Raw genomic sequence first — 16,257 nt, forward strand, 5'->3', positions numbered from 1 at the left:
GTGGGAGGGACGCCGGGTTTACGTGTGGTGGAGAATGGGCACTGGTGAAGGGATGGGTTCCCAAACTTTGTATGAGGGAAGTATAAGCACAAAAGTGTATAAATCTGTAACTGTACCCTCACGGTGATTCTCTAATTAAAAATAAATAAATTATAAAAAAAAAATAAAAAAATAATAAAAAAAATAAAAATAAAAAGGTCTGTCATCTCTTGCCATCTCTTTCAGAGTGAATACCCAGTTCATTCTTTTATTCAATAAATCTCAATTACCACTGGTACAGTTGGGCTGTCATCCTGTTGCTGAAATGTTAAATATTATAAAAAACATTATATTACAGCTTACCTAAAGTTGGGAATGCTACTTATTATTTTATTCTGATTTGTTAATGAGTACATTTTTCTTATAGTAATATTTATTTTGAATTTATTTTGTGGAATTTGTGTCAATAAGTGTTGCCAATTTGTATATTAAGGGGAATTGTACACTAATTTGGAAAAATTCAATCCATAAAACTATTACTCTTTTATATATCAATTTCGTATGTGGCTTACCAACTTGTCACTAACTTTATATTTTTCTTTAGAAGAGTGGCTTTTAGCATTTCAATTTTTTTTAATGGAATCACCATGAGATAGCTACAAAGCTGTTCATATTTGGGTTTCAGTCATACAATTGTAACTGCAAATTTTTAAGTTTTGAATCAGTACTAGGGAAAATAAGATAATAAAATTATTTCTTGACAAGAAGTATTTTAATTTTTCATTCTCAAGATAGAGTATAAACTATACAATAAATATACTTGAGAGTGATTGTAGGTATAAAACATATCTGTTATACCTGGTAAGCAATAACACCTGGGTTAAGAATTTATATTTCAAAATCAGAGGTTTGAGCTCAGTTCCTCTACCACAACTAGCTATATAATATCAGATTAATAATTCTTTTCTTTGTTATTTAAAGCCTTAATTATCTCATACATAAATTCAGAGCTGATAACAATAATTTAATTCTATTTTAAGTCTACATACACATATATATATATTTGTAATTTTATGCTATCAAGAGGATTAATAATATTATTCATTTGAGTTTTTTCTTTTGTTTCATTTGGGGTCCACACTCAGTAGTGTCAGGGTTTACTCTGGTTCTGAGATCACTCCTAGAAGTCACCACATGTGATTCCAGGAAACAAACCAGAGTTGGCTACAACAAACTAGGGTTTGCTGCAGGCAAGGCAACCACCTTAACCCCCATGCTATTTCTCTAGTCCCAAATGAGATAATTCATAAAAATTACTTACAAAAATGACTGACACAGAGTAAATGCTTAATAGCATGTCTGCTCTTATAATTAAAAATTTTAAATGGTTTGTGTATAATTTAGTAATTGAATAAATATTTAACAACATGAAACCTTAATTCAATATGTACTAGAAATATTTAGGAAAAATCCTTATTTAGAACTTTGGACATAAGCATATAAGATCTGACAAAGCAGACCTAATTTTTCCCAACAAAGAAATTTATGCCAAAGTGATCAAAAAGTGTTCTTTCTAGTTCTTTCTTTCTAGTAAAAAAAATTTGATATAGCTTCAAAATAGTTTGAAATATACTAAAAACAATTACAGAATAAATAAGTAGAGAATAGTTCTCAAGCCTTACCCTCAAGACATTACACCAATGACTGGAGTAGGAATATAATTTTCTTCTCTAAAACAGCAACTAATTTTTAAATATAACCATAAGCAATTGAAAGCATAACTACTTCTCTCCCATAGGATAGAATGTTACAGAGGCCAATAGGAAAACATTGGGAAGATAACTTTGTGTCACCCTGGCAAATATAAATACTATTGATAGTTTTTGAGAATTAATTCTAGTCTGCCATTCCCTGGAAGAACAGTCCCTGCAAATTAGAGATGACATGAGTACAGGAAAGAGACATAAAGAGAAACCCTTGGCACACTTCTGTCTTTACTAGGCTCGTGAATCTGTCCCAAAGTAATATATTGGAAAACTAAAGATAACCTTAATGACTCATAAATGGATACTGTTAACCTTTCAGAATACTTAACATAATTGGAATATAGAAAGTTACGCCACCTATAATTAATCCCTGAGAATGTACCACCTTGCTAAATGAGTTCAGAGTTGTACATGTGTTCATTAAATAAAACTTGTGTTGTTTAAAACGTCAACGTCTGTAGTCCATAGCCATTGCAACATATTGAAATCACTGAACAGACTTCTCAGTAAAACACAAACTTGGATCTCCTGAAACAGCCCACCAAAACCTCAGAATTTCCAGATACTGAAACTACATGTCCTAAACAAAATTAATAGTTTTAAGTGAAGTTCATGTATGCATACCTCTTACCAAAACTATTTTTCTTTATTTTAAATGGTCTCAATTTCTGTGATAAAACCCTAATTAAAGACAAATATATATACGGCATACACACAGGTTTTATATAAAGGTTGTACATTTTTTGTTTTGTGTCACAATTGTTTAAAAAAACAAACTGAAAACTATTTTGACTTTCACTATAATGACTATATATTAGACTTATCAGTGACTAATTCTTAAGCTAAATTATATTTTTAAGCTCTTAATCCTAAATCAATAACCAGCTGTAGAATTTCTGTTAATTTATTCATTTCTTCATTTTAGCCTTTAACACATTTGTAAGTTTTCCTATCAGACTCCTAAGCTAAGAAGAATTCTACAAAGGATTGTACTGAATTCATTTTCCGTACCTCTAGCAGTTAACACAATTCTTGTAATAAAACGTGCTGGATGAATTAATCTGGGTTTCTTATTAGTCAAAAATTATTGAGACTTTTCTATTAGCATTTTTTAAATGCAGTGCTAAACTGAGGTGAAAAGGAAGGTCTTATTTTCAAATAAAAATATAAAGAGTTCTAAAAGTCCCTTTTAATGTTTGCAAATCAACTTCATCACTTTTTATATGATAGGCTTAAAACTTCAAATATTTGAACTCCTTTCTTCCTTTTTCTGGTGCTGCCATTTTCCTCTCAAAAATTCATCACATATAATTCATTTGATATAGCTCAAAATATAAATATGTATATTTAAAGCTAACTAAAAATTAAAATATATTTGTTTTACGTGAAAGCCTAATTAGACTAAAATACCGGTTGAGTAAAGCTTTTGATGTCTTCTTCATGTTTTTCACCATCATCATCATCATTATCATCATCATCATCCTGTTGATTATTGATTTTCTCAAGTAGTCTAGGTAATGTCTCCATTCGTCCTAGCCCTGAGATTTTAGAAGCTTCTCTACTTGTCCTTCCCAGCGGTGCTGCATTAGAGGCTCTTTGAGGGTCACGGGAATGAGACCCATTATTGTTACTGGTTTTGGCATATGAATATGTCAAGGGGAGTTTGCAGGCTCTCCCATACAGGCAGAAAACTCTTGGTAGCTTGCCAGGTTCTCCGAGAGGCTATAAGTGGCGGGAGCTTGGTTTTATAGTCTCGGGATGTTGGCCATTGATGGGATTACACAGCAGGGGGGGGGAGGGGGCGGGAGTTTCTGGGTGTGACCACCTAGCTACTGGAAAATGGGGAATCTGGGCGGAAGAGGCCCAGTCCTGATCTGAGCAAGCTTGGAAATCTCAGCCCTGGGTCCCACACATCTGGGTTCCTCTGCCGGTTCCTTCAGGCCTGAGGCTCTTCCAAACATGTGGAGAGGGTCCTTGAGCAATGGCTGCGGCTGGGTTCCGGAGGTCTTCAGCGTGGGTGCTCTGCTCGGGGTGGGGAGGGAAACTCAACCCACTCCCTCCGAAGGGCCCAGGGGAAGACAGCCAGGCTCGAGGGCAAGAGACAGTTTTTCTTATGGAAAAAAAAAAAAAGGTGTAGAAACCTGACATGAAAATAAATTGTTCCTTGCTGTCTAAAGATAATACTCAAAATCAATACAAAACTTACTTCAATCTTCTGCTAAAGAGCAAAGTCTTTAGAATTCAAATAATGGTAATCAATTAATCTTAAAACATAAATGTTTATGATGCAGACTTCCTTCACCTTAAATTTAAATCTGCTTCAAAGACAAATCACTTCTTAAGAGTAATATTGGAAACATAGGGAAAACACTATCTGTCAAATCTGATTCAGTATAGCACAGAATGGGGACAGTGGATATGGGGTAAGAAGATAATATACAAATAAATATAACTCATGGACATCATAGTCAGAAAGAAGCAAGCAACCACCACATTCCAGAAACTTCAAGAGACATGACTCTCAAGGCTTGAGTCAAAAAAAAAAAAGTTTTTACTTAACTCTCATACAAACAGCTGCATACACAGGTTTAACATCAAGAAAAAGACTTTAAGGAGTGTAAACATTATAAAGAAAGTGTGAAAGTAGTGTAACCTCTATTAGAGAGCTTGTAGCCTCTACCATTTACCTCTGTACTGGTAAACCACACAGCTCAACCCTTAAGGGATGGGGATGGGAAGAATTGGCTATTTCTATAGGACTAACCAAGTCTAAGCACAGATGGAACAATCATTCATTCAGACCATCATTGTTACAGGATTTGCTTGTTTCATAGTTGACTTCAAAATTTCATCTATTTGCTTTAATTCAGTGAAATAACCAGGACTACGATGAAGAATACAATGTCAAATATTTTAGTACTTGCATTTCTTTTTTTTTTTTTTTTTGCTTTTTGAGTCAAACCTGGTGATGCACAGGGCTACTCCTGGCTTTTCACTCAGGAATCACTCCTGGTGGTGTTCAGGGGACCATATGGGATGCTGGGAATCGAACCCAGGTCGGCCGCATGCAAGGCAAACGCCCTACCCACTGTGCTATTGCTCCAGCCCCGTACTTGCATTTCTTAATCAAAGGTACAAAAATATAACATTCCTTGATGATAATAAACTTTAGAGATATATATAGTTTATTAATTTTTTTCTAATAAAGAAATTTGCCTATATTTTAACCAAGTCCACACCAAACATTTTTCATTGAGCTGAAAAACTATTTATATAGTGTTTGTTTTTACTTTTATTTCTGGGCAAGTCTCTCTACTCCTATAAAATTGCTTTCACAAAATTGAACTTTGTTGTAATATCCTCTGCTTACTTGTTATTGACTTAGTGCGATTTATTGAGAATGTTGCTTCTCACATCAGTTGTCAATTATTCATAACCCCCTTGAGAGATTTCCTCAGACCTTCAGTGAAAAAAAGATCTTTACTTCTTCTAATCAAATGACATGCTGTTTTATAGACCATACAAGTTTCATATATACATGTCTAGAAGATTGAACTAAATTGGATTCAGTTATATAAACATTTAATTTTTCACTCTTCTGACATAAATAAAAAATAAGAACACAGTAAAAGACCCACTACTAAAATAAATGCTTACGTGTGTGTATACATAGGCATTATATATATATATATATATATACACACACACACACACTTATATATATGTTTCAGAGAGATGTGCTAAACTTAACCTCTGATTGTCTGCTTTCTTGAAAATATCAGGTTTCCTTAACTGTAACAAAGAGGCTAATAAACAAGCATGGAGCCACCTAGAAACAAGGTCTTCTAGTTTTGATAGTGTCTCTTTAGCTCATCTTCCACTGACATAATTTTACAATTATCTATTGGATGATATTCTATTTTCACTCATTTTCATCATTTTTTGTTTTGCCTTGTTTTCTTTGGGGGCCACACCCAACATTGCTAGGGCTTATTTCTGGCACTATGCTCAGGGATCACTCCTTGGCTCAGCAACATGGGGTGCCAGGGATTGCACCTGGGTCAGTCATGTGCAAGGCAAATGCCCTACCTGCTGTATTATCACTCTGGGCCCTCATCTTGATCATGTCTGCTCTGAAACTTCCTAACATTACCATGTCCCTGATTTCTGTGTGTAATCACCTCTGTACTGTGTCATCTTTTTTCCAAATCATACCATCAGTTGCCTTTACCGAGCATACTAGTTTCTTCTACACAGCTCATACACAAAGAGCTGGGATAAAAAGCAAGTAAAATTTACAAATATATGAGGAAAAAATTAATCGCTCTATTTTCTAGCCCTTTATCATATTTTTTTAAAAAAATTGAGGTAACATTATATAATACTTTATATGTGGTTTCAGGTGTGTGCTATTGAAAATTAATATTTGTTTACTACATTATCACTGAAAAGCCCCCTTCTCTCCTTCACCATAAATTTATCCCCTTTATTCAAAAGTATTTACCCTCCTCCACCATTCCTTTCTGGTAACCATTAGTTATTCTTATAGTCCAAATATTTGCTTTTATTTAGTTCATCTGTTTGTTTACTCTGTATACCACATGAGTGAAATCATATGATATTTGTCTTTCTCAGTGTGGCTTATTACACTAGGCATAATGCCCTCAAGATCTGTCCATGTTACTGCAAATGGCAAGATTTTTAAATAGTTCAATAGTAATTCACAATTTATGTACATTTATATATGTTTAGCACGTTCTTTATCAATTTATCTGCCCATGAGCATTTAGATTATTTCCCCTTTTTTGGCTAGTGTTAAGAATGCTACAATAACATAGTTTTGTTTCTTGAAATTAGTTGCTTTTGTGTTTTTTTGTGCCCAAAGTGGGATAAGAACTTTATTTTTAAAAATTCATATATTGATTAATCACATTCTTAGTGATATTAACTTTGATTCCCTGGTTCAAATGGATTTTTGGATTTTTTTTTTTGGTTCAAGTGTTCATGACAAATTTCTACATTATTTAAAAAAGTTATTGCTTTTTTTTCCATGGGAACATACTTTGAATCTCTTAAATATTCTATTCTTTATCAAACTTTTATTTATTAGATTTGCATTCACTGTGGTTATATTTATAATCCAAATCACAGATAGGGTGTTTTTCTTTTCCATTTTTGAACCATACTTGTTGCATATACGATATATTCTCACTTTTATGCTTATTAACCATTAGAAAAATCTACTTTGAAATAAACAACTTAAATACCCTTAAAAAACTGTCCATATCTATCCACCTAGCATATATATGGAAGTTTCTATCAACATGTATCTGGAAGTAAAATAAATATTAATATGTTTAAGAGAGACTAAGAGAAAAATAAAGATATTTTTAATAAAACTGTCAAGTGAACTGAATTATTTAATATTTGTATTATTTCAGATTTCCAAAGCTCCTTTAAGGAAGCTGTCACTTAGGAGTCATCTCCCTAACTCATTTTCTGATAATCAATGCCCAAACCAAATGGATACCAGGGCAAAACGGCACAAATCAATATCTTTCATGAATATTTGATCAACAAATACCTGAAAAAATGCTCAACAAATACCAGAAAACAAAATTTAATAAATTTTAAAATTATTTATCATGATTAAGTGGTGTGTACGCCAGGAAAATTTAGTGATTCAACAGATGAAAACAAAATCAATGTACTCATATATACAATAAAATAAAAATTCACATGAGCAAAAGTTTAGCTTTGGTGTTATCTAAACTAAGTGAAGAAAGAAGAAAATGTATCACTTGTTTAAAATGGCTTCATAATATCATTTTTAAAATAACTAAAAAAGAATTTCAGGAGTATGGTGCCACCATCAGGTCAACCTGCACCTGTGGGGTGATAGCATCAGCAGCCTGATGATGCTTTCAGCCTTCCTGATACCCCCCAAATTATCGCTGTGCCTTTGGCTGGACCCCAACAACTTGGGACCAAGTTTCCCAAGAAATTTAAAAGGCCAAAGTTAGGTATGTGGGAGACACACCCACAAACCACTCCCGGCTCAACTATATAAGTTCAACACAGGAAGGGAAAAGGTTGGAAGGGGGGGGAGGGCAGCAATACTGGGGATTTTGGTGGTGGAAAATGTGCACTGGTGAAGGGATGGGTGTTTGATGATTGTATGACTGAAGCTCAAACATGAAAGTTTTGTAACTGTGTCTCACAATGAATCAAAAAAAGGGAAAAATAATAACAAAATAATAAAATAAAATTAACATCCAGAATGGAATTCTTTAAAAAAAAAGTAATGTGGAGATCGGCCAGCATCCATATCATAAGGCTGTTTCTCCCAAAAGAGAGCATAACATAAGGCCCCATAACCGTGGCACGGAACTCAGCATCAGACTATTTCACACAGGGCGCCCCAGATGGGGATGAGTGAGAGCCCTCCCCACCCCAAGGGACCCAGCCCCAGCAGCCAAAAACCTTTACAACCCAACTGCCACCACAGTCACACTCAAGGCCCCACCCCACATGCTCGGGACGAGCCTCACACATGAGTGAAGTCCTACAGAACCCAGGTAATGCGGAACTTTGTGACCATGGACTCTGGGCTCAATGGGACCTGTTGTATGAACATTCAGTTAGGCAGCATGAGGCACTGAGATATACAAGCGAAAGAAATAAATGATTCACGGAAGATCACAAAACTTTCTCTGGTATTGTGACTGAGAGCAGCCTGTTCAGCCTCCTTTTATTAACTAGCTATTATCATAACCAATAATATTCAACCCCATAGGCAGAATATGTAAATTAACTTAGTCAACAGAAACAGAATCAAAGTCAATTACATAAACGAAAATATTGTCAGTTACAGTAACGAAAAACATAGTTACATAAAGGGAAACACAGTCAGTTGCAGTAACTGAAAACCAATGTTTACAGCCAAGCCTAGCTAGACCTGAGATATGTGAGAAGTGGAAGCTGCTGCTTTATGCTGCAGGAACTTGCTGGCCACAGAGGGTTAGTTTTTCCCTTTTCCGTATCTTCATAATATGGTTGTACACAAACAGGGACCAGGAGCGGAAATCCTATGCCCGCTTTCCCCTTGATCTGGGGTCATGCCCATAAGGCACCTCCTGCTAGCGCCAGATAATCTCGTCATTGGCCACCATCCAGATCACATGGCTGCTTCTCTCGAAAGAGAGCATAACATGAGGTCCCCATAACCATGCCACCGGACTCCGAACCAGGCTATTTCACATGGAACACCCCAGAGGGGGGCGGGTGAGAGCCCTCCCCACCCCAAGGGACCCAGCCCCGGCAGCAACAACCCAACTGCTGTCACACTCAAAGCTGCTCTCCATGTGCTCACATATGAGTGAACGTTTTCCTGGACCACGTGGCTGCTTTTGCAGCCACACGACACATCATAAAACATTCCCTACCCATTCTCCATAAGTACCACACCATATTTGATGGGGTTCAGATGGTAGGCAACAAATTATAGAGGGAAATATATATGCAACTATACATATTTTCAGATCTATATACCAAAGCTCCCATCACCCAATCTTTAACAACATGTTAGTGATATCCTATAGAATGTTTTAATGGCTCCTGCCAAATAGAACAATCTTCACACTGTTTCCTATGTGAACACTTTTTTGTAAGCATGTTCAGCAGTCCTTCATAACAGACAATACAAAATATACTATTTTGGTTGTGTTTTGGGACAGGGATTGGGGCGTGGAATGGAAACATTCAGAATTTGGTGATGGAAAGGTGTAATGGTGGTGGGATTGGTGTTTGAATATTGAATGTAATCAACCATTGTGAACTAACTTATAAAATTTAAAAAATTTTAAAAAAGTAATGTGGAGTTCATACCCAATTCAATCAGCTTAATCTATGGCTGAATAAATAGCATGCTCCTACATTAAAAAAATTCACATTTTTAAAATCACAAAATTTCAGTTCATATAGAAACTCTTGTGATAAACTTCAACACCCTTGCATAAGAAAATCAACAAACTAGTAATTGAAGGAAACTGCCTCACTATTATCAAAGATATATGTACTAATAAATACATGATATTTAGATTAATGTATGTGGAGAAAAATAGACATGTTAAAAATTACCTTAAAGTGTACTTACCTGCCAAAAGTTTTTTCAACTGTCTAAACCATAGATCACAGTAGTCTTCACTTAGATTAATAAGATCAAGTGTACAATTCTTTAATTTATTTTGTTCCTTTTTCAAACAGAAGAAGAGTGTGATGCCTAATAAAGTATTGCATTTCTCCTGTTTAGCAGAATACCGCCATTTCAATTTGACAGAGAATATGTCTTTAAGTTCAATAACTTCTTCATCACATAGCAAATCAAGCTTGGAATCACCTGAAAGAGAAATTAAATATTCCAATTAAAATCAGTGTCCACAACAAACATGTATGAGTAATAGCAAAAACAAAAAACTGCATTTGCAATTTTTAACTGAATTCCTTTATAATGTTTCAACATCAGGTAAGGAGGAAATGAAGTTTCCCAAGCATAGAGAAATTTAAAAAATGGAATAGTATGGCTTCAAGACAAAACCTAGGATGTTAAGACTCTAGTCAGATCTAATGCATCAAGAATTCCAAAAATATAAGAATCTATAAAGAAAGTAATAGAAGTAGAATTTACTCTTTTTTTAGATAGTGATTTAATGTCTATTTATTTATTTTTGCTTTTTGGGTCACACTCAGCAATGCACAGAGGTCACTCCTGGCTCTGCACTCAGGAATTACTCCTAGCAGTGCTGGAGCAGACATATGGGATGCTGGGGATCGGGATCGAACCTGGGTCAGCCTCATGCAAGGCAAACGCCCTACCCACTGTACTATTGCTCTGGCCCCCTTTTCCTGTATTTAATATAGCTTATTACTCTTAGTAGAAACAAGAATAGCACAATCCTTTATAGTATCCCATATGGCTATTTAAAATAGTTTTAATAAATCCTATAGCCTAGTTCTCCCTCTTGGAGAACCTGGCAAGCTACTGAGAGTTTCCTGCCCATATGGGAAACCCTGAAAGAGCTTCTAATGCAGCACCGTTGGGAAGGAAGAGTAAAGAGAGTCTGTTAAAATCGCAGGGCTAGGATGAATGGAGATGTTACTGAGACCACTCGAGAAATTTGACAATCAACGGGATGATGATGATGATGATGAATGTCATGTTGTTGAAGGCAACATGGAAAGAAAAGTAAGTCTTATTACAGGTGAAATGAAATATATGCAAAAGGGGAAGCAGTTATGATTACATTAAGAGAAATATTATTGATTTCTGCTAATTATAAAGATATACTGGAATCTTACCATTGTCAGACAAATTTACAGTGTCACGAAACTTTATTTGGTTATTTTAATTTTTTATTGGTTATTTTAAAATAAGTCAGTAAATGTCCATTGTGGTAAACAGCCATTTCAACTGATTCTCAAAGTAGAAGTATTTTTTTACTTTATTATCTTTCATATATATATTTAATTAAGGTACTACAATTTACAAAGTTGAGCTTCTGGCAAAAATGTTCCAACACCGAACCCATTACCAGAGTGCCATTCCCTCCATCTATGTTCCCAGTTTCCGTGTGTTCTTGGCAGGCACATTTTTAAGTTTAGTTATTAAAGTTTGGGTCTCCTGCTTGCAATGTTGTAGGCTTTATGTTTTAGACGCATACATTTTCCTCTATACCACCAATGTTGCAGGGGCCGAGGGCCCTGCTCCTGTTACTTGCTATCCAACTCTTCTTACTTCTCCCTCCCTCATTTCTTTTCTCTTTGCCCTTCTCATTTGAGATCGGGGATGTGACTCAAGTGGCAGAACACATTTCTTCCATGTGCAAGCCTTGGGTTTGATCCCCAACACAGCATGCCTTTCTAGCTCCACAGCGCCACCAGATGTCACCATGCAAATATTAAAACTAAATTAAATTTAAAGCACTTCTGATACCAAGTTGGGAATAAAAGCGGTGCCATGCTTTGCTCCCAAAGCAGTAGTTAATTAAGTGAATCAACAGTCTCACAACTCAGGGTGGGGTTGACGTTACCTTCAACACCTTCAAGATCACCAAAAAGTTCAATAAAGTAGACATGGAGGTGAGTAATGTCACCTTTATTTAATGTCACCTTCATTAAACAGAAGGGGATGAAAAAATACATGGAGGTTCCTTTCAGGGTGGATAACACAGACATCAGGGCATCTAGTCCAGGGCGAATCCCTGTATAGGGGAGAATGGAAACAAATATGCCCTTGATCCAGGTAAAGACCATGCAAAGGATCTGATGCTTCACGAAGACCAGGATCCTGGCAACAAGGAAAACAGATATTTCTAGAGGAGAGCGATTTTCTACCACAGATCTGCTGACAGCTTCTGGTTGCAAAAACACCCTGCCAATGACAAAGTTACCGCCTCATGTGCGACTCATGGTCTAGGCAACCAAATTTTCTGGATTTTGGGGGGGTGAGGCACACCTAGGAGTATATGAGAGCTATTCCCAGCAGTGCTTTGGGGACTATGCATTATCTCTCAAGGATCCCACATGTAAAGAATGCACTACAGGGGCTGGAGCGATAGCACAGCGGGTAGGGCGTTTGCCTTGCACGCGGCCGACCCGAGTTTGATCCCCAGCATCCCATATGGTCCCCCAAGCACCGCCAGGAGTAATTCCTGAGTGCAAAGCCAGGAGTAACCCCTGAGCATCACTGGGTATGACCCAAAAAGCAAAAAAAAAAAAAATGCACTACAGCCCTGTGCACCATTTCCCCAGTCCTAAGAGGTAATAACTTTTTCATTGATCAAAAGGGAATGTCTGTAGATGTCAATGGTTGACAGATATGCAGTTAAAAATCCACTGCCTAGAAATATTATCCTTTCTACACATCTCAGATATTTTCAAGGATTTGCATCTCATATAGGAATGCTGGCAAAGAGTCTCTTGCCCTCACACCAGGCTGTCTTCCCCGGGGCCCCTCAGAGGGGATGGGCTCCAGCTTCCCTCCCCACCCCGAGCAGAGCTCCTGGCAGCCGAAGACCACCAGAACCTAGCTACAGCCATGCTGGAGGCCCCTCTCCACACGTTCGGACAGGCCTCATGCATGAAGATACCGGCAGAGGAACCCAGGTGTGTGTAATCCCATCAATGGCCAACATCCAGAGAGAGACTTAAAAGCAAGCTCTCAGAAGCTTTGCGGCCTCTCGATATCTTTAGCCTACTTCTCCCTCTGGGAGAAACTGGCAATCTTCTGAGCGTTTCCTGGGACAGCCTTGCAAGCTTCCCATGGTGTATTCATATGCAAAATCCAGTAACAAGCTGAATCTCATTCCCCTGACCCTGAAGAGCCCCCAGTACAACATCGTTAGAAGGGCTGAGTCGAGATTTACTTCTAATATCTCAGGGAAAGGACAAAATGAGATGTTACTGAACCTGCCCAATAAATCGGTGATTAACGGGATTTCGTGATTCATGATTCGTGATAGGAATGCTACGAGTGTCTGCTTCATGTAGCTGAATGTGTGTGCTTGTCTATCTTAAATGAATTTGTATCCTTAACTATAGTAACAGTATTTTAATCTATTTTTATCTTTTCATATATATTTTTCATTTCTTTCTCAGAGCACTGTCTCTATACATGCATTCAGCTGCTTGTTTATAACCATTTTTTATGAGTTAGGTAAATATTACTAAAATTATTCTTATATGTACTGCAAATAACTTTCTAACTATATATTTTAATATTGAATATAATCTTTTATCTCATAACTGGGATACTTGATTTTGTCAAACAAGAGCCCCACATAAGTAAATACAGAAACAGAAACTGAATGGGAGAAAAAAAGTAAACTGAAAGATGCGTGCCAAAAGTACACTATAGACCGAACAGGATGGCCACTCAATACCTCTATTGCAAACTGCAACACCCAAAAGGAGAGAGAACAAAAGGGAATGCTCTGCTGCAGAGGTAGGGTAGGGTGGTGGGGGTCGGGGTGGGGGTGGTGGAAGGGATACTGGGAACACTGGTGGAGGAGAATGGGCACTGGTGGAGGGATGTAAACAATCACTGTATGACTGAAATGCAAACATGAAAGTTTATAAGTTTGTAACTATACCTCACGGTGATTCACTAATAAAAATAAAATTAAAAACTGGATAAAATAAACCCTCTTGACATTAAATTTGAAGTTCTATATTTGAGTGAAAAAAATCTTTATCATACATAGGCATCTTACTTTCATAATGAACAAGTCAATGGTTCCTTTAATATGAGCTATTACAATAATTTCTACAGATAGGGCAAAAATTCTCTTGCCACTCATTATTTCCAGTTATTCTGTTCACTCTGACATAAAGAAAATTAAATGAAAAAAGTCATGGTGGAGCATGGAAAAGGGAAGCTGAAACTACAACAATTTAGATAATAATAACTTATTTTCTAATATTCAAAAGAAACAACTTAAAATTGTAAGAACTAATCATAAACAGAAAGTAAACCCATTACAAACACATGGGTACCAGGAAGAATCCATAGTACAGAAAAAGAAGTACTCTACTATAATGCGAGGGATAAACTTAGCAAAATGATATGGATGTGGAGAGAGAGGATTCAAAATACCTAAGAAGCAAGTAATTAAGTAAATGGGCATAACAGATTTTTATATTCCCTATTAGGATCCCGCATGCATGGCAGAGCCTGGTAAGCTCCCCGTGGTATATATGATATGCCAAATACAGTAACAATAATGGATCTCATTCCCCTGTTCTGAATGAGCCTCTAATACAGCACCGTTTGGAAGGACAAGTAAGGAGAAGCTGCTAAAATCTCAGGGCTGGAACGAATGGAGATGTTAAGGGGCCCACTCGAGTAACTCGATGAACAATGGGATGATAGTGATAGTGATACAGTGATTAGTATTCTTACTATTCATAACTATATTTTACAATCCTAATCATAATATCAGTAGTATGATACAGGAGAGAAAGCTCAAATGGGTGAAGCAAATGCCCTGTATTCCCAATATCCAGAATTCAATCCAATCACTGATACCCTCCTTATCAAGATCAACTCTTGTGATCCTGATGCATCTAGCACCATCAAGTATAACCAGAAGAGGTCATGCTCTAGTAAAAAGATACTCCAGCTTCAGATTGCAATGATATTTTCCTGGATATAAGAGACTGCATGATTTTCACTGTTTTCATACAATGTCTTAATGAAGAAAACATTTGGAAGGATACCTGGGCTCTACCTGTCAGTTTGCTAGTTTCACTCTTGTTCTGTGCTCAAGAATCACTTCCCTGGCACTGTCAAAGGACTACATGTGGTGCCAAGGATTAAACCGGTTTTGACTGCATGTATGGTAAGCACATTAGCTCCTATATTATTTTCTGACCTAAAGTGGGGGGATTGGTTTGGAGGGATATACCTGATGCTTCTCAGGATCACTTTTGGAAGGATTCAGGGAACCAGCTGGGATGCTGGGAGTCAAATCTGGGTTGTCCGCACATCAGCTGTCTGTATTATCTCTCCAGACCGCAAAAAAATATTTTTAAAGTACAATAATGATTATCTATCTAATCAAAATATAACAATATTTAAAACTATTTGTAATAAGAGAGCTAGGAATAAATGTTCCATGTTTATATACATTTGTAATGTCGTTAATGTAATGATTGTAGTATCTAAACTTCAGTAGAAATATTCAGTAAAAAGTGATTTAGGACTGGTTAATTTTTTAAAAAAGAGATATTAAGAATCTTGCCAAATAATATACACTAATGTGTCTATTAAAAATAACATTTTTTTGGGGACTGGAGCAATAGTACTGTGGGTAGGACCTTTGCTTTGCAAGTGGCCAAACTGGGTTCAGTTCCCAGGATCCCATATGGTCCCCTGAGCACCACCAGGAGTAATGCTTGAATGCAAAGCCAGGAGTAACCCCTTTGCATCGCCAGGTGTGACCCAAAAAGAAAAAAGAAAAATTTTAATGATGAGTTAGAATGGCCTAAAGAATGACAGCAGAAAAAAAAACAATTCAAAATTAAGATGTTTAATATAAAAATTATTCAATACTTATAAAGTTTTAAAGTTCCATAAATAGAAATTACAAGCAAAGGTCAAGTGAACAGAAATACTTGTAACATATGATAGTTAAATAATCTATTTAATCAAGGATAGAATCCCTTCAGTAGACTAGTACATAAAAGACCCAAGCAGGCATTTCACAAAAGAAGAAATGCAAATTGACCAGGGGACATATGAAAAAGTTCAACCTAATTAGTAATCAAAGAAATGCAAATTAAAACAACAAGATACCATTTTTGCCTTTTAGACTGGCACAAGATCAAAAATAATGCTCAATGATGGCACTGGTAAAGAGAACCAATCTCAGTTGCTGATGAGAATGCAAAAATGAGAACTGCTGGAGAACGAGTTGGGAATACATATCAAAAGATTTTAAAATGTTAATTGCAA

At 36.4% G+C, this 16,257-nt stretch overlaps 1 protein-coding gene across 1 annotated transcript in view; it reads right to left on the bottom strand.

Annotated features, from left to right (window-relative positions):
• Positions 1 to 16,257, bottom strand: part of CERKL (ceramide kinase like) — a 121,464-nt gene that overhangs the window by 57,846 nt on the left and 47,361 nt on the right. The window contains exon 2 of the mRNA XM_004601200.3: positions 9,901 to 10,143. Within this exon, the coding sequence (XP_004601257.2) occupies positions 9,901 to 10,143 (243 nt within the window). The remainder of the gene's footprint in view (positions 1 to 9,900; positions 10,144 to 16,257) is intronic.

This window comes from Sorex araneus, chromosome X (genome assembly GCF_027595985.1).
Source record: "Sorex araneus isolate mSorAra2 chromosome X, mSorAra2.pri, whole genome shotgun sequence".
Lineage (NCBI taxonomy): Eukaryota > Metazoa > Chordata > Mammalia > Eulipotyphla > Soricidae > Sorex > Sorex araneus.